Source organism: Meles meles, chromosome 19, assembly GCF_922984935.1.
Source record: "Meles meles chromosome 19, mMelMel3.1 paternal haplotype, whole genome shotgun sequence".
Taxonomy (NCBI): Eukaryota; Metazoa; Chordata; class Mammalia; order Carnivora; family Mustelidae; genus Meles; species Meles meles.
Window position 1 is genome coordinate 44,571,944 of NC_060084.1, and position 27,131 is coordinate 44,599,074.

At 52.0% G+C, this 27,131-nt stretch overlaps 1 protein-coding gene across 6 annotated transcripts in view; it reads left to right on the forward strand.

Annotated features, from left to right (window-relative positions):
* The window catches only part of SIPA1L3 (signal induced proliferation associated 1 like 3), a 232,757-nt gene that overhangs the window by 117,630 nt on the left and 87,996 nt on the right, over nucleotides 1–27,131 (forward strand). For all 6 annotated transcript variants that reach the window (XM_045989262.1, XM_045989260.1, XM_045989263.1 and 3 more), the window contains 2 exons: nucleotides 16,949–18,774; nucleotides 22,841–22,971. In XM_045989262.1, the coding sequence (XP_045845218.1) occupies nucleotides 17,259–18,774; nucleotides 22,841–22,971 (1,647 nt within the window). In that variant the 5' untranslated portion in view covers nucleotides 16,949–17,258. The remainder of the gene's footprint in view (nucleotides 1–16,948; nucleotides 18,775–22,840; nucleotides 22,972–27,131) is intronic.

Genomic DNA, 27,131 nt, shown 5'->3' on the forward strand with positions numbered 1-27,131 from the left:
ACAAGAGGCTCTGCCCCTAGTCAAGGGTCAGGACTAGAGTCTTTCTAGAGCTCACTGTGGGTCCCCTGCAGGGGCAGAGCTAGGATGCGTGCTAGCGTGGCCCTGCAGCCCCTCTGCCCTGTAAGCCCTCTTCCAGGTGGATGTGGGTCCTTGCCTCTCTGTCCCCCTGTGTCATGTGGTGAGCTGTCCCAGAACCACTGCTGTGCATGTAGCTCCTGCTCTCACCGCCTCCCCCGGGCCCAGGAGGAAGTGCAGGGTCCCCGAGCACACCCAGGATGTTTGTGCTCCGCTGGCCCGGCGAAGTGGCTCTGCCAGTTCTGGGAAGTGGAAACTCTCCTCATGGGAGAGAAAGTGAACTTTGAGCCAGGGGAGCGAGAGTGACTGGGGCGGCTCTGGGTGTGTGTACGAACACACACAAAGTCTTCAAAGAGGGTCTCATCTTTTTTTTTTTTTTTTTTTAAGATTTTATTTATTTGTTTATTTGAGAGAGAGCTGTCAGGGGTGGAGGGGATGGAGAGGCAGAGGGAGAGGGAGAGAATCTCAAACAGATTCTGCACTCAACACAGAGCCCAATGCAGAGCTCCATCCCAGGACCCCAAGATCATGACATAAGCCAAAACCAAGAGTCAGGCCCTTAACCTGCTGAGCCACCCAGATGACTCTCAAAGAGGGTCTTGTCTGTTTTCTTAAATCACATGTGTCATACAAGAGTACAAGCTCATTGTTTAAAATGAACTGATACAAATGCAAAAGACTTTAAAACTTTGGTATTGAGAAACCTAACACTTGCACCAAGAAGTGTGTAAAATGTAAATACACAGTTTAGTGAACAGTGATGAAGCCAGCACGCATATAACCCCCACATCAAGAAAAAGAATCTTGCCAGTACCCCAGAATCATCTCTGTAACCCCACCATCCGAACCCTCTCCCTCCCCCAGAAGCCTCTACTCTTCCATACTTCCGTGGTCACCATTTCTTGCTTTTTGAAGGTTTGTTTGCGGAGGAGGGTAACCCTAAGTAACATGGTTGCATCCTGCCTGTTCTTGAACTTCATATAAATGAAATCATGCGTCTTTTGCTCAGAATCCTATCTGAAAGCTACATTCTGGTTTTGACATCAGCACATTTCTGGGACCAAAGCTCATTTCCACGGACACACAGACAAGCTTTGCAAATGTTCGTATTCATGCATTTTGTTTGAGGAGCCTTAGAAAAAAATACAATGACTCCAATACTGGTGCGTTTATTAAGGTTTTAGTAAGTGAGCTGGTTGAAAGGATTATCTTGAGCAAATATTAGTACAGGTGGTCCGCAGTGGTGGCCAAGTGGAGACGTGTGACTTTGAGAAGGTTGGGAGCTGGGAAGTTGAGGAAAGGACGATCACAGGCGGGCGCGTACACACTGTCCCTCCCCTCCCTGGGTACAGGGTACTCCCTGGGTACTGTCCCTTACAGTAGAGACCACTTCTCCAGATCTTTGCTCTGCATCATCCTAGGTGGTTATATGGATATAAAATATGTAGCATGGAGATTTTTTTAATACACATTTTTTTTTCTAATTGTAAGAGAGAGCATGCCGTTCTTCTGAACCACTTCCGAATACGTTCTTCGTGAAGTTTGAGTTTATTCTCTGATTAAAGCAGCCAACCAGCCAACTTCCTTGTAGGATTCCATGTCAGGGTGGGGTAAGACTGGACAAGACCGGCGTCAATCCTTCCTGGAATATGAGAAATTGGGAGCACAAACAGTGCCACATGTGCCAGTGGTGATTTTCCTCAGCAGACAGTTTGGGATCTGCCTCCTGCTGCTTCCTTTTTTTTTTTTTTTTTTAAATAATCTTGGCCAATTCCTTAGCCTCTCTCTCCCTTCCTGCAGATGCTGGGAACTGGGAATATGGGAGAGAGTTAGGAGGGACCAGGCAGAGGCTGCCTGGCCTGGGACACAACCTCAGTGGTGAGTTAACATGGGATTGTGACTCAGGAGCCAGAAAGAAGCAGAGCTATGGCCGTCTGTGTGTGCACATGTGTGAGAGAGACACACCCAGAAGGACACAGACAGGTGTGAACAGGGACGTAGAAACATGGGATGGTGATGCAGAGAGATGGGGTCGAGATGGAAGTAGATAGGGACAGGGACACAGAAACAGGATACCAGTTGGCTAGTTAACTGGCTGGTTGGCCGGCTGGCTAGTTAGTTGATTAACTGGATGATTGGTTGATGATTGGTTATCTGGTTGGCTGACTAGTTGGTTATCTGGCCAGGTCGCTGACTGGTTTGTCTGTTTTTTTCTTTTCTTTCCCTTTCCCTTTTCTCTTCCCCTTGCTTTCCCTACCCTACCCTACCCTTCCCTTCCCATTCCATTCCATTCCTTTTCCTTCCCTTTCCTTTTCCTTCCTTTTCCCTTCGCTTTCCCTTTCTCTTCCCTTCCCTTTCCCCTTCCCCTCCTCTTCCCCTTCACCTTCCTCTTTCCCTTTTTACTGGACTCAGCAGAGACCTATGGAAGACTCCCCTGATCTCAGCTCTGCTTTGAACCTGGGCGAAGAGTGGTGAGCAGTGGCTGCGGGCATTCAGGTGTCTGACCACTGCTCCCCGCCCCTCCCCCATGAGGGTGCTGTGAGTGCAGCTGCTGAGTGGTTCTCATTGATGTTTTTCAAATCCTGAGTAGGGATGTATGCGTGCTGCTTCTGTGCCCTTACCGTGGGGAGTGGTCTCGCAGGGCGATCATCTCAGGCTCCTCCAGCAGTGTGACGAGGCGGCATTGCTGCCTGCGTTGGTCTGTGTTGGGGCCAGGATTTAATCACCAGGATCCCAGCATGAGCCTGATTTCCGTCTTAAATCACCGAGGGATGGAGAGCAGGTCTTTATAGAGGCCCATCATGATCACAGCTCTATCCCGACTTTTTATTTTTTTAATTTATTTTAAAATATTTATTTATTTGAGAGAGAGCAAGCAAGTAAGAGAGAGCACAATCAGGGTGAAGGACAGAGGGAGAAGCAGACTCCCTGCGGAGCAGGGAGCCAGATGTGGGGCTTGATCCTGGGACCCTGGGATTCGTGAAGTTTGAGTTTGAGCGGAAGTTTGAGTTTGAGCGGAAGGCAGATGCTTAACAACTGAGCCACCCAGGTGCTCTATCCCTGCTTTTTAGAAATGACAGTGGTTCTCGTGGCCATAGATTCACCTACCTGGTTCCAGTCCTCCCTCTGCCTTTTACCTCACAGGTAGATTGCCTCTCTGAGTCTCAGTGTTCCCTTCTGTAAAATGGGGAGAGGAGTAGGGCCCTCACCTCAGGATGGTGCATGGTCTGAGTAGGGCCAGGCATGAGGCCAGTGCTTTTCAGTGGGGCCACCATTATTTCATGTAGTTTCAGGAACTGGACCGTTGGAACTGACCTCCAGTCTGGCCTGGAGTGCCAGTTTTTGTTCTTTCTTTGAACAACTTGTCTCTCAAGTTGGTCACAGGGCAGACCCTGGAATCAACCAGAGCCAGGCCTAGTGCCCGCTTCTCCTTCCATTCTCTCTGTGACCTTGGAGAAGCAGTGTCCCCTCTCAGAAGGTCAGTTTCTCCATTCTGAAATGGCAGTGTCGAGACCACGGCCTGAGTGGACCATTAGAAGACAGGTTCTATGGCAGCACTCCACCCCGGCTGGGGACTGGCCTTCAGCAGCCCCAGGGGTCAGGGGCAGGTATGGTGATTACTACTGGCAGATGGTGCCCCCCCCCCCAGGATAACAAGCTTTACTCCCCTCCCCTCCCACCGCAGGGTTCCCCCTCACCCCCATCCCTCCACAGAGCTCCTCAGGTGAGGAGAAGCAGAGCCAGAGATGCCCCCGGCCGGCCCCCAAGAACAGGACGGAAAGAACAGGGCTTTAACAGATGTTCCTTGACAAGGATTCCCTGGCTGTATTTAATCAAGATTGTCAAATATTGATTTAATCTCCGAGCCCAACAGATGTGATCTTAGCAGGTTTCGGTGGCAATTAGCTGGGATTAGTGTGCAAGTCAGGCTCCATGCTGACAAGACACCATCTTCTGAAGGAGGCTTGGCCTGGTCACAGGAATGAGCCCGTCGGGGGACATACTAAACATCCAGCCACCGCTCCGGCCTGGGCAGCAGCAGCCGTGGGAGCAGACCCCGAAGTGTTGCCCCCTGCAGTCATAGTGGGGACTCTGGGGGTTCCAGGTAGCAGCTGTTCATCAAAAAGTTTCAGTATCAGAATAAATGTCATGGCTATGCCAGCGCATGTGGCTTGACCGTGGGCCTGGCTAGAGCGGACCAGATCCCTCTAGGGCCGGCCGGCCATGGAGCAGCGGTTGTGGTGCTGACGACGTCTCCCCAGAAGTGGCTTCCCCTGCCACAGACCCCTTATCGGGCCTCCAGCCAGCACAGCCCGGTCCCGGCACCCGAGTGCACACGCTCTGCTGCAGCTCCTGGGTGGCCCTGGCACGCGCGCCCCTTGTCCAGGAGGCATCCTTTTGTAATTCTGCATTTCAAAGCCTCATTTGAAGTGAGTAGGACTGTGCCCAGAATTGGAACAAGATGCTTCCTCCACATGCGCTTTGGGGGCCGGAGCAACACGCTCTGGTCTCACCCACCCGACCCCCCACGGACTCAGAAGGGGCACCTCCCTGTGGCCCTGGCTCCAGGCCGCTGGGAAGGAGGGGCTGGCCCAGCTTCTGGTTCAAAGCCGGCCACCCTAGACGACCTGGCTCCTGAGCCCTGAGCCACCAGGGTTCATGCCAAGGCTACATTTGGTTCTATTTGTGTGCTTGAGGTTTCGTTTTTTATTATTATGTAAGCAAAACGTTAATAGCTAATACTCACGCAGGAACACTCGAAGTCTTTGCAGTCGTTACCTCACAACGTCCCTAGGAGTGAAGTGCTATTATTACCTCATTTTACAGATGAGAAAACCAAGATGTAGTGAGGCTAAGTGACCTGCCCAAGGTCTAGGTAATTAAGTGGCAGAGCTGGGAATTGAACCTGAGTGTCTTGGCTTCTAACCCCCGTGCGACAGCTGCCACAATCTCCAAGATCTGATAATAAGTGAGAAAGGCAACTATTGAGGCTGTTTATTATTTTTTAAATTCATCTCTCTATATGAGCACGTAATTATACAAGTATTTAACCCACAAAACTCCGACCGTACTGGCTCGCAGGCTAAAACAAAGAAGGACAGATTGCTGCTGAAGCATCTGTTCTTTTTTTTTTTTTTTTTTAAGATTTTATTTATTTGTTTGACAGAGTGAGAGGGAACACAAGCAGGGGGAGTGGGAGAAGGAGAAGCAGGCCTCCCGCTGAGCGGGGAGCCGAATAGCCTGATGCCCGGCTCCATCCCAGGACCCTAGGATCATGACCCGAGCTGAAGGCAGAAGCTTAACAACTGAGCCACCCAGGCGCCCCTGAAGCATCTGTTCTAACTGCATTCTGTCCTCCCAGGGCTTTCCATGGGGAGGCTTTCCCTCCACCCATGTTTCTCCACCCATGTTTCTCCTCACGTGCTCACTTTCACAACTGAAGACCTGAAGCCGGAGACACCCCTGCCCTGGGCAATTGTGAGCATTTCCTTGTAGACACAGAGAAAGGTCTGGAAGAAAGCATATAAACCTATTCACGGGGCTTCTCTCCAGGATGTGGATTCAGGGCAGGCCTCATAGGGGGCCGGGAGAGAGCCTTGAACTTACATGTTTATAAGCATTAAAGAACAAACGTTGTCCTTTTATCTTCAACCCCGGTTTTATTCCTTAGAAGTAACCACTGTTGGGCACCTGGGTGGCTCAGTGCATTAAAGCCTCTGCCTTTGGCTCAGGTCATGGTCTCAGGGTCATGACAGAGTCCCACGTCAGATTCTTTGCTCGGCAGAGAGCCTGCTTCCTCCTCTGTCTCTCTCTCTCTGCCTGCCTCTCTGCCTACTTGGTGATCTCTGTCTGTCAAATAAACAAATAAAATCTTTAAAAAAAAAAAAAGTAACCACTGTTAAACAGTTGGGTGGCTATCTTCCTAGGACCTTTCTTTATGGACATTTATGTTCTCTTGCCTTCACTCTCTCTCTAATCCACCCCCTTTTGTTGAAGCCAAATCATTTTATTGTTTGGTTTCATTCTGCAGTTTGCCCCTTTCCCTTCGTAAGTGAAGGAACTCTGGAGCAGGGTTGCCTAGGTTCCAACCCCAAGGCCACTGCTTTGCAGCTGAGTGACCTTGGGCAAGTTCCTCAGCCTCTCTGGACTCCTTGGGTGGGCTTTAAAAGGACGCCAGTGGGGCACCTGGGTGGCTCAGTGCCTTTGGCTCGGGTCATGATCTCTGGGTCCTGGGATAGAGCCCCACATCAGGCTTTCTGCTCAACGGGGAGCCTGCTTCCCTATCTATCTCTGCCTGCTGCTCTGCCTACTTGTGACCTCTCTCTCTATGTCAAATAAATAAATAAATAAAATCTTTAAAATAAATAAATAAAAGGAGGCCTGTGATAGCCCCTCCCTCACAGGGTTTCATGAGGATGAAATGAGTTAATGTGTGTAAAGCACTTAGCCCAGTACATAGTGAGCACTCCTGAGTGTGAGCTCTACCTGTTCACTTCCAGCCACGTGGGCCTCCAGCACTCATGGCAGGGGGTTCTGCCTCTCTGTTCATCTCTGTTCATCATTGCTGCATTGTGTCTCTGGAGTAGAGGCAGCCAGACCCATTTAGCCCGTCCTCTGCCGAAGAACTATTAGGTCTTCCTACGGCTTCCATGTTGACACATTGTGGCGGCGTGAGTGCCCCCGCAGCAGAACGGCCATGCACCTGTGTTTCCATGTGCACTGGTGTGACTATCTGAGTCACAGATTCCTAGAAATGGAATTGCTGGGTTAAAATAAAATAGTTGCACACCTGATGTTTGAGCACATAATTACCGTCCTTTCTCCCCACTCCCCCAAGGAAGGGAAAGAAGATGTACTTGATTTACATACTTGGAAGAAAACAAGCCTCTCGGGAACTCAGACTCCCAGGCCCCTCACTGGTGTGAGTGAAGGGGCTGTTAAGATTTCAGTTAGAAACATCCATTCTCTGGGTTCTTTGACCTTACATACAAAAGTGCAAATAAAAAGTATATATATTTGGTCTCTATCCCCAGTTCCTGGCCCAGGAGCTTCTAAAACCCTTGGAATTTTCTGAGTGATGCGGGTGATAGGAGCCTCTTTTGTTCTATAGAATAAGCCCCGTTTCAACTGTACCTGAGTTTATGCTAATGAGGTGATTCTTGGTGGACTCCTGGATAGCCCCGGGTTAGGGGCTGGTTGCCAGGGAAACCAGCCCCGTGATTAGAGGGTTTGAACTTTCGGCCCCACCCCCCCACCTCTGGAGAGCAGCGGGGGCTGGAGATCGCAGGAGTCGCCAATGGCCAGTGATTTAATCAATCATGCCCACATAATGCAGCCTCCCTAATACCCCAAAGGACGGAGTTCAGAGAGCTTCTAGGTTGGTGAGTGTATCCACGTGCTGGGAGGGTGGTGCACCCCCAAATTCCATGGAACTCAAAAGACCCTTCTGGACTTCATCTTGAGTATCACTTCATCTGACTGTTGATTTGTACCTTTTATAAGAAACCAGTAATAGTAGGTGAAATATCTCTCAGTTCTGTGAGCTGTTACAGCCCATTACCGAGCCTGAGGAGGGGGTTGTGGGACCCCCAGTTTGTAGCCAAGTCAGACAGACGTGGGTAACCTGGGGACTCCTGATTAGATCAGAAGTGGGGGGCAGTCTGGTGGAACTGAGCCCTTAGCCTGTGCCGACGCCAGGTAGTTAGTGTGGGGATTAAATTGTGGGACACCCCGTCAGTGTCTGCAGAGAACTGGAGAATTGCTTGGTGTGGAAAATCGACACATGTGGTGTCGGAAGCATTGCAAGTGTCGTAAGCATTGCAAGTGTCGTACTCAGCGGGGTGGTCCTGCCCAGGGCCCTGCTGCGGGTGTTGTGGCTGCTGGAGGGGTCTCTGCCTGGGGGCTTCCTCAGGGGACATCCAGAATCCGGCCATTTTGTTTACTGGGAGCTCTAAGGGGTCCTATGGACGCTTGAATTTCCAGTAAAGTGGAGGAAGACGTAGAGGGGAGAAAACAGATTCCTTTTTTTTTTTTTTTTTTAAGTAAGATTTTTTTATTTGAGGGAGAGAGAGAGGATGCACGAGCTGGGGGGTGTTCAGAGGGAGAGGGAGAAGTAGGCTCCCAAGACCCCCGATCATGACCCAAGCAGAAAGCAGATGCCTAACCAGAAGAGCCACCCAGGTGTCCTGAGAAAACAGATCCTTAACCTGAGGTCAGCCAAGCTGTTGCTGACGTCCTAGAGTTTTGTCCTTACGAATTGATTTTTGAAGATACTTGGCGTCATTTGCGTATTCACACAACACGCTCATTTGGGCTTCCACCTCTTATTTAGAGTGAAGTGGCAAAGGTGTGGGAGGCAAACCAAGGAGATTGGGGATCCTAGCTGCTCCACCTACCTACCCACCCGCCAGGTGACGTGGCCATGTGACCTTTGCCTCATCTGTAAAATGGGTATGCTGGAAGTCCCTGCTCTATAAGGTCATTACAGCACACGTCCATACATGCCAGGTGTGTGCATTACCATCAGCATTATGTTATCACCCCCTCCCTGCCTGCCTGCGTGGCAAGAACACATGTGGTAGACCCTCGTCCCCTGCAGGCTTAGAAAGCTGCTCGAAGTCCAAGGGGGACCAAAGCTACTCAGAGGCTTAAAAATCCAGTGAGCTAATCCCATAGCCCAGGGTATGTGCAGACCCCTAGGAGCTCAGCGAAGGAAGGATGAGAGCCATTGTGTCTGTGGTATGGGAGGAAGTTAGGAAAGAGAAGACAGGGTAGGCCAGCTGCCCTGGGTGGGGCCCAAGGGTGTGGACAAGACATCCCAGAGCAGCAGTTCCCTGAAGAACCTCCTGCCGTGGTCCCCATGCCCTTCAGACCCAAGACCCAAGAATTTTCATTGTATGGGACCCTCTCAGCAGCCCTCACCTGCCCCTTCCCAGACGGAAGCCACGGCTGGGGCCCCGGGGCCACCGGCTCTGCTTCCCCTCCGCGTAGGCCTGTTCTGGCTCACGAGTCTACCTCCTCTTGTATTTGCGGCAAAGCAGGGCTTGGTGTCAGACCCTCCTTTCTTTGCCCTCCATCCTCTGTGCTCAGCCCTGGCTACATAATAGAATGAGCTGCAAAGCTTTTAAAAGGCTCTCAGCCCTGGTCCCCACCCCAGACCAGCTGATTCAGACTCTATGGGGGAGGAGGGTGAACACCTGTATTTTTACAAAGCTTCCCTGGTGCTTCTAATGGACAGTGGGGGAGGGAACTGCTGCCTCGTACACTGGCCACTCCCAGCTTTCCTGCCCGGGCATGTCAGCCTCGCTCATCAGCATACCCAGTGCATGGCAGGCGCCCTCTCTCTCGGGGATCAGATGGCACCCCCACAACCAGCGCTTCTGACTGCCCCCCATTGAGAGCAGCCCCACCCCGTCACAAAGGTTTAGTCCTTTCAACTGCTATGGCCCTTTGAAGTTAATTTGTTTTCTGTCTTGATTGACTTATTTCTGTGACTTCCCTCTCCTGGAAGGAAGTTCATGGCTGGGGGGGGGGGCTGGCGGGGGGTCTGTCCCGCTCAGGGTGGTATCTTCAACACCTACAATAGCACGTAGTAGGTGCTTGAAAAATGTATTGAATAAGTGAGCAGATTTTCGGTGCTTGGTGTTTGTGAAATGAATGAGTTTTACATGCCTGGTCAATGTTCAGTAAAAGAATAAGGTTTTTGTGCTCTTTTGACTGAATGAATTGTTTGGACTGAATGATTTGTAAGAATGTGATAGATATCTGTTGTATGAATGAATAAGCTGGAAGGACTAGTTCTTACTGGACAAATGAATGACTTGTATGTGCCCAGAAACTGCTGGATTGCCACGTGCATGCAGTGGGTCATCTCCCCCTGGGCCTGAGAGTAGCCCTCAGACTTGATGCCAAAACCCTGAACTGACCAGAGTTCTTAGGTCCCACTGAGCCCCACTGATCGTGACTGGATCACATTTCCATGAAGGGGTAACACTTGGAGCCGATGGGGGCAGCCTTGGACGCAGAAGACTGCCTAGGAAGGAAGCTTTGGGTACCTACCTGCTCCTCCAACACATGTGGTGACTCAGTGTGTCTGCTCATGTGAAGGGGCAGCTTGTGCACACGTGCACGCGTGCACACACACGCACACACTCCATGCATTACTTTCAGCTTCCCAAAAATGCCTCTTCCCAGGGACAGACAGACTGGGTCACCCAGCAAGCACCACCTACCCTCAGGTCAGAGGCCCTGACTGAGTCTGTGCTCTTCCTGGTCTATGAGGTGGTCATTCCTCCACTCATGGATAGCAGCACTCATGTATTAGTGGCCTAGTGGCCTACTGTGTGTCAGGCCTGTGCTGGAGATGCAGGCAGAATAAAGAGACTCCAGTCCCTCACAAACCTTACATATGGCAAACGGCTCATTATGTGGTAAATTACATACATACCTTGATGCAGGTAACCCCAAAGAGAAATGCTCAGAGCGTGCTCTGGGAATTCAGGTTGGGGATGAAACAAGGTTCATGAAAAGGGAAAGTCATGTGGAGAAAGAACTATCTAGGTAAGGGCAAGGGCAGTGGGAGTGGCCTGTGCAAAGGCCCTGAGGCAACAGGGAGAATAAGCAGTAAGTGGGACTGAAAGAAGGACTTTGTGGCTTGGGCTCCCAGAGCAAGAGGAGAAGAGGAAAGGAGGCTTGAGGGCTGAGGTGAGGATTTTGAATTTTATCCTAAGATTTGAATTTATACTAAGATTCAAATGTGAATATGAATCCTACTGTGTGGAAGAGGGCAGCTAGGGAAGCAGACGCAGAGGGAACAAGGAGGCTGTTAGGTGCTTTAGCCATGTGCCTTACCTGTGAAATTGGCTGGGTCTCATGAAAGGCCGGCTCTATCCTCTGGGAGTAAAGCAGGCATGCAAAGGCCCTTGGCCCACCCGCGTTGGACATACAGAATGACCAAGAAACAAACCTTTGTTGTGTAAGCCCCTCGTACTTGGGGTCCTCTGTTCCTGTGGCATACCTTAGCCTACCTTGATGATTTCTGAGGAGGAACAAGTTTTGTGGGTGGGGAAAGATTAGGAGTTCGGGGTGGGAATGATTAGTGTTGCAATATGGGCTGACATGCATTCGTGGTGGTGTCAGGTAAGCAGGTGGCTACTAGAGCCTGGAACTCAGAGGACCAGTTGGATCTGGAGATATTTTATGGTGCGTCACCAGTGAAGAAAAGGAGAATGAGAGGTCCAGGGCTTTGTCCGCTGGGCAACAGGGAAGACTGGTGCTTGAACTCAAGACTGCCTGACTTCAGGAATGAGGCTTCTGGGTCATTCGCAGCTCTGCCACCTCGTGGCCATCTGGCCTCAGGCACATTACTTCACCTGTCCACTTCAGTTTCCTTACGTTAAAATGGAAATAATACTACTTCACAGAGTTGCTGTGGAATTAAGAGAGATAATAAATGTGAAGTGCTTGGAGAAGGACCTGGACTATAGAAGGATCACATTTGTGGTAGCTGCTGTTATAGATACTGTTTTGGTATATAACTAAAATATCTGGTGGTGGGAAGTAGAATAGTGATGGCTTCAGGTCCACCTTGACTCAGACTAAAGTGATGACTGAAGCCTCCAGATCCCCCCTCTTTCACAAATGGTTCTTCCCTCATGGTTACAACATGGCTGCAGTGATTCCATCCCTCACATCCTCTCAGACTCCAGGTAAGAGAGAAAAGCATAGCCTTCAGCCTTAGGACTCTTGGCAATGATGTCACTGGGTCTCACTGGTTCTGATTGCATTACATGATTAGTTCCTGAGCTCAAGAAGGAGCTCCTCCTCTAGCCCACTGGGTGGGAATCAGAGAAGGCAGGTTCCTAAAGGGAAATCTGGGCTTTTTTTTGGACAAAAGAGTCCTAGAGGCCAGGGAAGCAAACCATAAGTGTCTACCACTAGAAGGCTTGTGTTTTTCCCTTCTACTCTGCCCTTAGCCATGTCACTTAACTGTGAAATTTTTTTTTTTTTAAGATTTTATTTATTTGTTTGACAGAGAGATCACAAGTAGGCAGAGAGGCAGGCAGAGAGAGAGGAGGAAGCAGGCTCCTCGCGGAGCAGAGAGCCCGATGCGGGGCTTGATCCCAGGACCATAATAGGATCATGACCTGAGCCAAAGGCAGAGGCTTCAACCCACTGAGCCATCCAGGTTCCCCCCTTACCTGTGAAATTGGCTGGGTCACTTGCTCTAAGGAGCAAGGCCCCCCAGAGCCAGAACACTGCGGCTGTGGCATTTGCCTGTATGTCCACTCTTCCAGCCTCCAGGCTGCTGGGGCCTGATAAGGGAGCACCGTCTCAGCTCAGACTTCCCCAGCGTCTTTACAAGTGACAGTCTGGGAGCATTTACACACATACGCTTTTGGGTGCCTGGTCGTCTAACAGACCCTCACATTTTTAGGGAGCCAATGTGGCCGGCCCCAGAGGTAAGTCCTCCCTGGTCTAAGGGCAGTCAGGACCGTCCCAGATTCGAGGCTCTCCCAGCTTTCCTTGAGCCTGGAATGGCCATATGTGACCACATTCTGGCAAATTAGGCATCAGAGAAAGTCTGTTGAGGTGTAGGAGGAATGTTCTGGCAAACATTCTCCTTCCTGACTAGGGTCAGATGGGTAAGAAGTAGAACAGTCTTAGGTTATCCGTTTCTTTCCCCACTGCCCGTGGTTCGGTGAGAGGCATGGCTGTGGCCACCAGCTTGCTACTTGGAGGCCTCGAGCCCACGATGCAGGCCAGCAGCACACAGAGGGAAGCAGGGAAGCGTGGGGGAGTGGGGGGAGAAAGTGTCTGACGTCATCCCAGTGTAGCAAGAGTGGAGTCACTGTATCTGGCCTCCTTCTGGCACAGGATAATGAGATGTCTTCATTGCCCGAGCCACCGGCGGCTGGGATTCCATCCCTTGCAGCCACATGTGTCCCAGCGGCCTCTCCCACTGCCCCTCCGCTTCTCACTGTGCTGCCGTCCCCCATGTTTCCCCGTCCACCATCCCCAGCTGCCTTCCTTGCACACCCCACTGTGCGTTAGTCAGGGTCCTCCGGTGCCAGCTACAGAAGCCACACTGGACAGTCTTGGGCAGAAGCAGAATTTATCAGGGGCTGACAGAGCACCAGGAGGCCAGAGGAGCAGGTGTGGAGAACAAGCAGGAGCCAAGGAACACTGGAGAGAAGACACTGCGCTGACATCCATTCGGAGAATGCGCAGCCGCCAAGTGCTTCTGTAATTGAGGGGGGAGGGAGAAGATACATGAAGGAAGGAACCATGGGGATAGGAGTGGCCAGGAGATAGGCAGTACTTCTCCCCATTTTACAGACTGAAACAGAGCCACAGTGTTAGCATCCAGTCCATGGCATACTAGGATCTGAACCCAGGCAGTCTGGCCCTCAGAATGGGGGCTTCCCCATCTGGAGGATGGGGTGCTCTTGGAAGGGGGACAGCATTGGACAGCAGGCAGCTGGAAAGGGACCAGTGTGCAGCAGTCCCCGAATCCCACAGAGGCTGTGGGTATCACTCAGCCTCTGAGCGTCACAGGGAGACTTGGCTATACCTGCTCGGGGAAGGGATCTGTAGAAAGACACCGGGGCCTCAGGAACATCTGTGTGTTCTCACAGAAGAGAGCAAAACAGATGGGGGGTTTCTGACTGAGCTGGAAACAAAATGCCATCAGCAAAGCCCATCTGTCAAGAGGTGCTTGCATAAGTAATTCAGGGTCACATCTGGGCCACTGGTTTTCCCAGCCAGCCCCAGTGTGGCCTCAAAGGGCTAATCCTGGGGTGCCCCTGGCCCAGCTGCAGTTTGGCCTGGGATCCAGGGCCCAGCAGAGTATAGGACAGGCCTCAGGCCCTCCTCTCCGGCAAAGCTGCTGAGCTTACCGGTCACTTGAGATCACAGACCAGCACCCCCTGCCCAAATCTGGAGCAGGTACTTATTTTATTGACCCTTACTTGGTTTTTGTTGGTAACGTTCTTAAGTATTTATCAGGTAGAAGTACATGCAAGTAATTCCAAAGGTAGCCAGTGGTGTACAGTGAAAAGTAAGGCTCCTTCCTTCCCCTACTTTCAAGACACATTTAGATCCTGGGGCTACAGCAGCAGCTCATGTTCTCTTGGGGTAGGAATCAGAAATAAATAAGAGAAATAAGTGAGTACCTTTAGAAGTACTAAGGAGCTGAGTGCAGCAGGAGAGGGGGCTGGGCTTGATGGGGGGTGGGGGACCTAGTTCCCCTTCCCAGAGGCAACGCCTGTTAGCCGTTTCTTGAAAATCCTTGTAGATCTCTTCTCCACATGGTAGGTAGTTGGTTGTCGTCGCTGCTGTTATTTTTGCTTTTCAAACTGGGAGAAGCTGCATACAGTTCAAGATTTCTGATTTTTACTTAAAAATCCAGTGATCTGGGGGGTGCCTAGGTGGCTCAGTGGGGTTAAAGCCTCTGCCTTCGGCTCAGGTCATGGTCCCAGGGTCCTGGGAAGAGGTCTGAAGGCAGAGGCTTTACCTCGGCAGGGAGCCTGCTTTCCCCTCTCTGTCTCTGCCTGCCTCTCTGCCTACTTGTGATCTCTGTCTGTCAAAAAAATGAATAAAAAAATCTTTAAAAAAAAAAAAAGATTTTTATTTAAAAAAAAAAAAAATCCAGTGATCTGGCATCCACATTCTTTTTTTTTTTTTTTTTTTTTAAGATTTTATTTATTTATTTGTCAGAGAGAGAGAGGGAGAGAGGGAGCACAGGCAGACAGAGTGGCAGGCAGAGTCAGAGGGAGAAGCAGGCTCCCCGCTGAGCAAGGAGCCCGATGTGGGACTCGATCCCAGGACGGTGGGATCATGACCTGAGCTGAAGGCAGCTGCCCAACCAACTGAGCCACCCAGGCGTCCCTGGCATCCACATTCTTGCTAATGACCTAGGCCCCACGTGCCCCCATCTGCATTTCTACAGAGGCAAGTAGGCCTCAGCTCTGGTGACCACCCTTGGCATCCACATTCTTGCAAAGGGTGGTCACCAGAGCTGAGGCCTACTTGCCTCTGTAGAAATGCAGATGGGGGCACGTGGGGCCTAGGTCATTAGCATCTGCTCCCTGCTCACTCAGTGGGGAGTCGGCTTCTCCGTGCCACCCCCCCCCTTGTGCGCTCTCTCTCAAATAAATAAATCTTAAAAAGAAATGCCTCTGCTGTCCCACTCACCCAGCCTCACCTGGCGTTGCTTCTGTTTTCCTTAACCAAGCCAGCCCTTGGGGCTTTCCTCTTCCCTCCTCCTCCCCCGTGTGCCTCCCTGCAATATCTTCAGGGATGCTCCTTTGGGAGCTGGGAAGAGGAGTGCACTCTTGCTCCCCACTCCTCTCCTCCCCTGCGTTCTGAGTCTGCCTTTTTCAGTTGTTACAGACTGGCCTTGCTGTTTTACTCCATGAATCTGCTTCATGCTGCCCCCCTGGTTCTCTCCCAGCCCTGGTTCTCTCCCAGCTTGTTCCGTACCTATGAGCATGAGTTAGGAAATGCCCCCTACAGACACAGACACAGACACAGACACACACACACACACACACACACACACACACAGCCTTCCCCTTCTTCAGAAAGCGCTGTTAGTCATTGTGTGGGCTTCTCTTCATTGAAGAGTTGACATCATTCAAGGGAGCCAGGCTGGTGAAGGGAAGGAAGCATATCCAGATATCCTGGGTGGGGTTTGGTATGCCAGCAGAACAGAAAAGAGAACCAGTGGGATGGGATCTTAGGGGTGGGGAGAGGCCTCAGGGAAACTGGCAGGGGCCAGAGCCTTTGGGGCTTGTGGGCCAGCGGAAGACTTTGGATTTTATTCTAACGCAGTAAGGAGCCACTGGGGAAATCTCAGCCAAGAAGTGACAGGAGCTGATTTACTGGCTTATGGTATCTATTAATCACCTAGGGTTATCCCCTCCCCCAAATCTACCAGTATTCATGGTGACTCATCTGTCATTTTTTACTTCCTTTCTGGTGGGGTGGCTGCACAGGCAGACTGCAGGACAGATTGACAGCAGTCCAGCCTCTACCTACAGGATTCACAGGGGGCAGAGGAATGTGTTTAATGACACCACAAGGGAAAAGACAGCCAGATCCTGAAAGTGATGGGCCTGGGGGAGACTTTATAGAAGAGACTTAAGAAATATACTCACCAAGGGGCTCCTAGGTGGCTCAGTGCGTTGGGCCTCTGCCTTCCGCTCAGGTCATGATCTCAGGGTCCTGGATCAAGCCCCGCATCGGGCTCTCTGCTCATTGGGGAGCCTGCTTCCTCCGCCTCTCTCTGCCTGCCTCTCTGCCTACTTGTGATCTCTGTCAAATGAATGAATAAAATCTTTTAAAAAAAAGAAAGAAAAATACTCATAGAGGTAGAATAGGGGTCTTGTTTGGATCCTGATTTGAACGAATCCGCTCTAAAAGACACCTTTGAGACAATGGGGGAAATGTAATGCAGATATGGGGTATTACATGATATTAAAAAATTCTTGTTAATCTAGATGGGTGTGATAAAAGTACCGTGGTTAATAAGGAAAGGCCTTAACTGCTAGATGTATAAACTTAAGTTTTTTCAGGTGAAATGAGCTGATAGCTGGGATATATTCTAAAATATTCTGTTAAATAAAAGTGTAGGAGTGAGTGGGTAGATGAAACAGGAATGGGGAATCATTAATGGTTGTCGAAGCTGGTGGTGCTCTTCTTTGAGTATGTTTGAAAATTTGCATAATAAATGGGTTTTTTAAATGAGTATAAAGATGACACACACACACACACACACACACACACACACACACACACACACACACACACACAGTCTTTCCCCTGGGAATAGTAATGTCACAGCTCACCTTTGCCTTCTCTCCTTTTGCAGCATGGCGGGGAGGACAGCCCTGCAGCCTGCTGGTTCTCACCCGCATCTCCTGCCTGCTCAGTCCCACTGAGCTGCTCAGACTGGAGGCCACAGGACAGCACCTGCCTCCTGAGGTTGTCCTGGCTCAAGTTGTCCACCGCGATGGTGGAGAACTGGACTCCACAGGCTCACAACCTTCCTGTCAGGCTTCAGGGGCCAGCATCCTTCATCCTGGGCCTGGCGGCCCTGAACAATGGCTGAGGGCCAGGGGACCCCATAAAGTCACTCCACAGCTCACAGGGGGCCAGCAGCACTCCAGCGCCCGTGGACTATGACCACCTATCGGCCCATTCCCAATGATGGTGTGGATCTGGCAGTCAGTTGTGGGGCCAGGGGGGCCGACGTCCTCCCCGGGCCCCACACCGGGGACTATGCTCCCATGGGATTCTGGGTCCAGAACGGCGGCATGCCCCAGCCCATTGGTGAGAGCCCAGTCAGCGCCACCACCCGCCCCAGTCCCACCACCCCCGCAGTGCCCAAGATGGGCGTGCGCGCCAGAGTGGCCGACTGGCCACCCAAGCGGGAGGCCCTGAGAGAACAAAACAACCCAAGCCCCTCACAGGACGCAGATGGCACAAAGGCCACAAAGGTAGCCCATTCCATGAGGGGCATGCAGAACGGACAGCCCCCCGTCAGCACCCCGGCTTCCTCAGGACCCAAAGCCTTCCACCGACTCTCCAGGAGAAGGTCCAAAGATGTGGAATTCCAGGACGGATGGCCCCGGTCCCCTGGCCGGGCCTTTCTGCCCCTGCGGCACCGCAGCAGCAGTGAGATCACCCTCAGCGAGTGTGACATGGAGGACACGGGGGAACTCCGGGGGCCCCGGCACACGGGGGCCCTGCCCCTCTTCCGGGAATATGGAAGCACGTCCTCCATCGACGTGCAGGGCGTGCCGGAGCAGAGCTTCTTCGACATCCTCAACGAGTTCCGCAGCGAACAGCCTGACGCCGCAGGGCCCCAGAGCCTCCGAGAGCTGCTCCAGGCCGACGCCGGCCCCCACGTCCCCGGGGGCAGCGGCGGAGCCAAGGGGGACCCCCGCAACGGCCAGCCCGCCAAGGACAGCCTCCTGGGGTTCCAGCCCGCCAAGGAGAAGGAGAAGGCCCGGAAGAAGGCGGTGCGCGGCCTGGGCAGCGGGGACGCCGCGGACTCGTCCATCTTCCGGAAGCTGCGTAGCGGCAAGGCTGACGGTGAGGCGGGCCGGGTGCCGGGGGAGGCGGAGGAAGGCCGCAGCGCGCCAGACGCCGGCCGCCCGTGGGTCTGCCAGAAGAGCTTCGCGCACTTCGACGTGCAGAGCATGCTGTTCGACCTCAACGAGGCGGCCGCCAACAGGGTGGCCACCGCGCAGCGGCGCAACACCACCACGGGTGCGTCGGCCGCCTCCGCGGCCCTCTCGGCTTCGCGGGCGCACGGCCTGGGCGGCCTGGACGCCGTCTTCCCCAGCACGGAGGACCTCAACTGCAAGGAGAACCTGGAGCAGGACCTGGGCGACGACAATAGCAACGACCTGCTGCTCAGCTGCCCTCACTTCCGCAACGAGATCGGCGGCGAGTGCGAGCGCAACGTGAGCTTCTCGCGCGCAGCCGTGGGCTCCCCGGGCGGCGGCGGTAGCGGTGGCGGTGAGGGCCGGCCAGCCGAGCCCACGCTCAGTGCCCACCGCACCAACGCCAGCATCTCGGTGCTGGAGGTGCCCAAGGAGCAGCAAAGGACGCAGAGCCGCCCGCGGCAGTACAGCATCGAGCATGTGGATCTGGGCGCCCGCTACTACCAGGACCACTTCGTGGGCAGAGGTGACGGGGCACGCGGGCTGGCGGGCTGCAGCTTGTCCCCGGGGCCCCCGAGGCCCCAGCAGCGGGAGGGGTTCGCTACCTGGGACAGAGGGCGGTGAGGAGGCAATGAGCGGAGCACCCAGGGCTAAAGTCGCCAGAGCCTCAAGCAGCAGGAGACAATAGATGCCCATTTATTTAGCAACTATGCCAGGTTCAGCTGTATGCCAGGCACTTTTTGAAGAGGCTTGAAACTAAGATCGTGTCTTCCTAGTGCTTAAGTGGGGGGAAGATAAAAAAAAAAAAAACTAGATTACTGTGTAAAATACATAAGGTGTCCTAGGGTGGCTAGCGCTATGGGGAAAAGTAAAGCAGGGGAGAGGGGAATAGTGTCCAGGTCAGAGGCTGCATTTTCAATAGGGAATGGCTTGGGAGGGTCTCCTGGCTAAGTGCCATTTGAGTACCGGGCTGAAGGAGGGAGCTATGTGGAGCTATGTGGAGACTGGAGACAGTGTTCTGGTGCAGGAAGGGCAAATACAACAGTTCTGAAACACTGAAGGAGGAGGAAAGGGGGCTGACTTGACAGATCTTTTTGCCCTTACCCTCTCCTTTTTCTCTGCCTATATTGGGACAGAGTGACTGAGAGAGGGTGGAAGGAGCCAAAGTAGAGAGGTGACAGGGGCAGATCGTTTGGGACCTTGTGGGCCATGGTGAGGACTCTCACCTGCACCCTGAATGAGGTGGAGTCACGAGAGGGTTCGCCACAGTCGAGGGCCCTGAGCTGACTGGTGCTCCCTCTGGGGCACAGACGTGGGGAGATTGGGAAGCAGGGAAACCCGGGACTGGGGAAGTGGCAGGGGACTGTCGCACTGGTTCAGGCTGGAGATGATGATGGACAAGTCTAGGTTGGGAGCCCATGCGTGGGGGAAAAAGCCAGCCGGTTCTGGATCCCCTTTGAAGGTGGAGCTGTTGATGTGGCCAAGGTGTTACCACCAGAGAGAGACGGGCAGCCCGCATGACTATGTCCATCGGTGCCGGTGGGGCAATTGCAGGAGGCAGCAGCGCATAGTGCAGAGACCACAAACCCAGGCATCTACGTCAGGGGCCAGGCAGGGACTGAGCAAAGGGCAACTCCAGCTTGACTCCACCTCACTGTAGGCATGTAGGAAACACAGGCAAACCCAGCGTTGCCAGCCTTTCTGATTTTTCCAGATTCTCCTAAAATGAAGTTGTTTCTTATTTTTAATGTGAATTCTCCTAATTTTTAAATGCTGACCGCTATATTGACTTGGAATTGCTTATAACTGCCAGTGACAGGCTTTAAGGACATAGAAGTTTATTTCTCTGCTACAAAGAAGTCTGGAGGTCAGCAGCCCAGGGGGCTGGTATGGTTTCCCCTCACCATCAGTGGAATGCCAGCCTTAGAGCATGGCCTCCAGCCCCGGGAGTAGTCTCCTGGCCCAAGATGGCTGCTGCAGCTCCAGCTGTCACATCCACGTTTCTAGGCAGAAAAAAGGGAAGGGTAATGGCAAAAAGATCTGTCAAGTTGGCCCCCTTTTAAAAAGCTTTCTCATAAGTCCCATCCAACCACAGCTGCTTATTGACCGCTTCTTTATACAAGGCAGGCTGGGAAATGTAGGTATTTAGCTAGACACATCTCCTCTCTTTTCTTCCCCTAAGAGGAGAGGGTATTTCTTGAAAAGGAGGAAGGGAAAAATAGAGTGGGTAGGCAGCTAGTACACCACAGCAGCGAGTCAAAAACATTTTTTTAAACCAGTGTCCTAGTCAAACCTAACAAAACGTCACCTAAGTCATTTTGTGGGACTCAGTGTGTGCAGTCGCTGGAGCTCCAGTGTTTCGAGCCAGACAGCCCTGGGTTTGGGGTGTCTGTGTCATAGCTTACAGCCGTGTGACACATTTCACTCCTTGGACTCTGTATCCTCATGTGAGGAATGGGGGTGATTGTAGCAGCGTCACATGCCCCAAAACAGAAAGACACAGAAATGAAAAATGAAAGGATTGGGGGGGAGAAAAGTTCCAGACAGTTGCTCACCCGGAGAAGAGAGACTCGAATAGTTGTGAACCTTTGTGCACCTGGCAACCTGGGTTGGGGGATAAATAAATTAAAAACCGACAGGCTGCAGGGAGAAATGAACAAATCCACCATCAGTGGCAGACGCTGACAGGGTCTCTCCGAAACTGACAGATGTCATAGTCAAAAAAATAAGGCTGAAGAGGATTTGAATAACCCAATCAAATAACCCAATCAAAACCTGATTCTATATTTATACATATCATATATATTTATTATTATATATATAAATGTAGAATCAGCTTTTGATTGGGTTATTAGTGATACATATTATGTCATGTATATAATTACTAATTTTGTACCTAACCAACAGAGAGCACGTTCTTTTCAACTCACATATTCTTTTCAGCTCACACGTGGAAATACCTTCACGGAGGACTGTGGTGAGGATTATATAAGATTGTACATTAAGACAGTTCTTCAGGGGCACCTGGGTGGCTCAGTGGGTTAAAGCCTCTGCCTTCGGCTCAGGTCATGATCCCAGGGTCCTGGGATCGAGCCCCGCATCGGGCTCTCTGCTCGGCAGGGAACCTGCTTCCCTTCCTCTCTCTATGCCTGCCTCTCTGCCTACTTGTGATCTCTGTCTGTCAAATAAATAAATAAAATTTTTAGGGAAAAAAAAAAAAGACCGTTCTTCATCAGGCGGGTAGTAAGTACTAATTACAGAGCTCTCAAAAAAGAAAAAAGCCATTTCTTTCAAAAATGGACTTCTCTGGAGCCCTGGAAGCTTATAAATAAATGACTCATCGGTCACTGTTTATTGAGTGCCTACGGTATGCCAGGGCTGCAAGGTGCTGGGTATGCATTGGTGGAAAATAAAACCACCTGCCCAGCTGTTTCCGGAATGAGCTCTTCTCTGTGGAGCAGATAATTCTGTTCTCCGACCAGCTGCAGAGATGGTTTAACCAGGTGCAGGTGCTGGTCTGACCGGTGCCTTTAATCACCACACATTATTTGGGCCTTAGATAAGTGTTTGATTCACTAAGAGCACCTTGTGAGAACAGGAACCATCGTTAAATATTCAGAGCCCTGGGGTGAGAAGGAATTCCCGGCAGTGGTTAGACGTTGACTGTGTGGACTTGAGTTAAGGCTGCTGGTGGGCTGTCTCCTGCAAGCAGGGAGTACTTGGATTATACATTGGGAGAAACTGTTTGCCTGGAAGGATTTTAAAACAGCAGCATGTTTAGAGAAACGGGGGAGACAGCTGTTATTTAGAGAAGAGAAGAGGAGATTTGCTCTGTGGTTCAGAGGTGTTATCCCCGTAAGGAAAGAGTAGTTTAGGTGTCCGAGGTGTCATGGAAACATTGTTGGATAAAGGTGATGCTTAGGGGCTTGATTCTGGTCCCTTTTCTCTGACCAACACCATGTCCTGTGATGATAACAGCATTTCTGTTGTGCTGTGTCCCCAACCCTGTGCCGAGTGCTTCGTGCTTATTAATCTGTTTAATTCTGACGACCCTGCTGGGAGGCGGGCCCACCCCTTCCAATCCTTTTCTCAGGAAAATGCCGTGGAGCACCTTGGCCTGGGCCATCCATCCAACCTGGTGGCAGGCCCCAGATTTGAGCCCAGTGAGCAGCTTTCCAGGATAAAATCTAAACCACTTCACGGGGCTAATCGGCCGCTAAGCTAACGATGAACATTTGCAAATCTGGGATAATCATAGTGAGGCTAGGTTTTTACATGCCAAACACTGTGCTAAGCATTTAATATTTGTAGCTTCATTTCACCCTCACATCCACTCAGTGAGTTACGGGTGGCCTCAGGGTCCCCCATTTCTCAGATGAAGGTGCCAAGGCTCAGGAAACTGAGGCTCTGTGACTTGGCACAGGGGGCCCAGTCCATTCTCGTGATCGCTCTGTCAAGTGTGGTCATGACGAGGCAAATTTGTGTGAATGAGATCCCATAGGTCACACAAGAACCTACCCCCGGGCCTAGGACATCAGCCCTCCTTCCCAGAGCATTTACTCTGAACCCCCACCCCTGCTCTTCCCTCTCAGAACATGCCAATTACTTTGGTGTGGACGAGAAGCTGGGGCCAGTGGCTGTGAGCATCAAGCGAGAGAAGTTGGAGGACCACAAGGATCACGGACCACAGTACCAGTACAGGATCATCTTCCGGACCCGCGAGGTAGGTCCCGTCACCATTGTTGGCTTCCATAAAATTGTAGCTGCTCACCTCTGTGAGCCCTTTGTCTGTGCCCAGTGCTGCAAACAAGTGCTTCCCGAGCTACATCTCATGTCAGCCTCCCAGCAACCTCCTGAGGGCAGTCCCTCCCTTTTACAGAAGGGGAAACTAGGGCTCAGAGAAATTCAGTGACTTGTATGGGATCGGTAAGTAAGGGGCCAGGCCAGGATTGGAATCTTGGAGAGCCCAAGATTGCTACACATGCAAGAGATATACTCTGGTTAGCATAAGAAATGAAGAGAGAGCTGTAAGGGAGTCTTTTAGGATCATGAGATGTCCTGCAGAATGGAAAGAATTAAGGCAGCAGGCCTCGGGCAGGGCAGGAACTGGGGACTCTCAGCCAGAGCAGGCACTGCTGTCAACACTGTTCAGCTCAAAACAATCCCAGTGCTTTCACATGTGAGTAGAGAAACCCGTTGTCCTGGTTTGGTTATAGGCCTTCGCCTAGATTAAATATCAGCTGTGGCTTGGGAACAAGGCCTGCTGGGGGCACCCTGCTGAATCAGGACTCTGAATTGTAATGGAGAGAAATCTATTCTAACTGGTTTAAGCCAGAAATAGAATTCATTGGTTCATATAACTGCAAATCCAGGGTATGACTTGCTTCAGGCGTAGCTGGATCCAGGCACTCAAAGGATGTCACCAGAATTCGGCCCCCTGACCACTCTGCTCCTCTAAGCCCTGCTTCTTTTCTGCATTGTGAATGTCATTCTCTTCTCTTCTGCCACCAGCAAGCCATCTCCATGTCATGGGAAAATGAGACTGGCAGCTCAGCTCTCCTGCATCTTTATACGTTCTCCTCCACAGGGAAGGGACACTTGCTGCCAAATCTGTAGGGAGGACTCTCATTGGCTCTGCTTGGATCACACGTGCTTCACTGGGACTGGGGGCGGGGCAGGACACTGTGTTTGACAGTTCCATTAGAGCCACCTGGAGGAGGCAGCCGGGGAGTTCTTCTGCCAAAAGTGGGGAGCCAGGCCAGCAAAAACAATAGAGACTTCCAAAAGACCCATGTAAGGATGACCTTTCCAGAAAGGGGGTAGTAGTCAGCTGGGCAGGCCCCCCAAAATGGGTCTCCCTCGGCCCTGCCTTGCCCCACCCCGCTTGTTCCTGGCCTTTGCCCAGACACGGGAACCCCACAGGCTGCCGCCGCCGGGGGCTTTGGTTGTGAAGCCAGCCGAGCCTGGACGTCATCCAGACTGACAGATGCTGCACTGAGGGCCCTGCCCCCGTCCCCTCGTGACGACCCTCTCACTGAGGAGGAATGAGATGAGACAGAGGCGTTGTGGCAGTCAAGGGGGGCAGACCTCAAACCCTGTGCCCCCGAGGTGGTCACCAGCCCCTCTGCCTCCCAGTCCACTCCCCCATCTCCTCACCTTTATGGCCACATGAGCACGAGCGCAGAACGTGAGGTGACAGCTCACACTGCCTCAGTTGTGTCATGACACCCAAGGAACTGCTGGGTGGGATGACCACAGTCAGAGGCTAATAAGTAACGTTTATCACGATGGCTGTTACATTGCAGATCTCTGTAACACGGTGTCACATAGTAGCTTTACCCTTCATGTGTATTCACTCGCTTAAATGTCACACAGTCCCATGATGAAGGCACTGTTAGCCTCATTTCCGGATGATGGGATGGGCTCTGGAGAGGTTAGGGTACTGGCTCAAAGCACCCTCTGGAGTCCGCCTGTTCTCCGGCCCCCACACAGCTGCCTCTGGGACGCTGCTGACTCGGCTCCGACTGCCTAGCAGACCCATCGCTGAGTTGGGAACTCACCTTTGTCCAGCACTTTGGTGCTGGTGGATTTAATTCATAAAAGTGGAACACGGAGAATGAATTTTTTTAAAAGCCAGCCTGTGTCACACGTACCGAGGGTCCTGAGACTTGGGTGAGGGCATACTGGATTGGAGTATAGTATTTTTGCTGTGGTTCCTATTCAGTAAGTGTGAAATCGGCTTAACGCTGTGCCTGTCTTGTGCCTGCTTCTGTCCACTTCCGAGCCCCAACACCCACAAAACTTGCCTCCAGTCTTCTGCAGAGTGGGCAGGGGGCCTTGAGGCTCAGGGCCACAGGTCTGGGATACATCCCCTCAGCACCACTGTCTGCCAGCCGTGCACGGGGCACTGAGGGCGCAGTAGTGAGTGAGGCAGCAGAGATGTTTGTGGGACCGCACTCCTGTGGGTGAGGCAGGCAACATACACATTAGAAAATCATACAGTGTGGTAAGTGAGACAAGATAGAAAGTAAAGCAAGGAAGAGATAGGAAGTATGAGGGGTGGTTCAATTTTTAGGCAGAATGGTCAAGGGAGGTCTCACTGGGAAGATAACAGTTGGGTAATGACCTGAGTAATGAGATGAGAGAAGGAGCCATGTGGAAATCTGGAACAAGAGCATTCCAGGCAGAGGGAACAGCCAGTGCAAACGTCCTGAGGCAGGACCATGTCTGGCACACTGGAAACCTGGTATGGATTCCTAATTTGGCCACTCACCAGCTGTGAATGTGGGCACCTGGCTTCACCTCTCAGAGTCTCAGTTTCCCCCTTGGGAATCCCAGTCTCACAGGCCTGTGGCGTGGGCCCTGTGAGGTTACACATACAGGCAGCGCCAGGCCTGGCGCTCAAGAAGAGCCTAGTGAGGTTAGTTGGCAGGGGGTCTCTGTCTTCTCTCCCCTTGTCACATTCCTGGCAGCCCTGTGAATTTCAGCCCACTGTGACGTTTCACAGCCACAAGCCCTTTTTCTGCCCCCATATCTATGCAGGCCACACACAGATTCAGCCTTGAGCCTGACTCCTTGCGGAGCTGCCCTACTGGAGGTCCCCACCTGAGGACTTACTCATTTGGAGTTGAAGGGAAGGCAGCAGCCAGTGAGGTTTGCCTTGCCTCTTCCTTGAGCCCTCCCTGTGGCAAAGCAGGGCGGACAGTCACGCAGTCAGCAGTAATAACAAATGCTCTTAGCACGTCTTCTTGCCGTCTACAGTCCTGAGTGTTGCATACGTGTGGAGCCTTCAGATCCTCTCAAAAGTCTCATGATGTGGATCCCGTTGTTCCCATTGTGCAGATGAGGATGGGAGATTGAGACCCAGGGAGGTAATTATTTGTCGGGGTCACCAGTGGCAGAGCCTGGATGTGGACTTAGGCTGCCCCGAGGCCTCACCCAGGCTCTTCACCACTCAGCACCCTGCCTGTTGGGTCGAGCTTGAATTCTGGCTCTGGGAACAGACAGCCCTGGATTCGGTCCAGCTCTGCCACTCACTGACCATGTGACCTTGGACAGATGGCTTTGCCTCTGGGCTTCTCCATTTCTTCGTCTGTAAATAGGCTTTATGCTGTTGGCTCCCCGTCTCTTGGAGCAGTGGAAGGTTCTCTCCCACCAGCACATGAGGCTGCAGGACAGTGAGTGCCCTGACTGTTGCCTTCCCCTAGGAGGTCCAAGGGCCATGCTGGGGAGTCAGGGTTGAGCTCACAGGCAGAGTTCTGTCCTTGTGTCCACATGCACAGATCTCAGGCTCCTGTAAACCAAGGTGTGGGGTCCAGAGTGAAGGGCTCAGGCTGTTTTCTAAGCCAGCAGGCCAGCCCACCCCAGATGGCCACCCCTGGCCGCCAAGCAGACAGTCTAAGTGGGCCTGCATCTCCTGGCAGATGGGATGTGAGCATTGGCAGCCCTGAGCTTCCCGCCGGGGCAGGAACAGACTGGGAGCTGGGCCTTGGCGCCATGCACCTGAACATCAGGCCCCCTCCCAACCCAGACAGGACAAGCCCCGGGCCAGGGCTGCCCCGTCCTGAGCCCCTTGCTGGCCTCTCTCTCCCAGGACAGAGGGAACCCCAGTCAGCCAGGGACGGCCTAGCCTCCTGACCCAGTAGGTTCTCCCATAACCCAGCAAGCATGAGTTTTTGACAGGTTTCAGTTTTGTTAGGATTTGTCTTTTTGTCTTTTCTTTGTCTTTTCTTTCTGATTTAAAAAGTAACAATGACTCATTAAGAATTTAAATATGTAAGTGTGAAAAGTAGAAAAGGGAGAGTCTCCTCTATTAAGTGAAAAAAACAAGGAGCAACAGTGACCTCATTTGTGTTCAGTAGGTAGCTCTGATTGCGTGTGTAT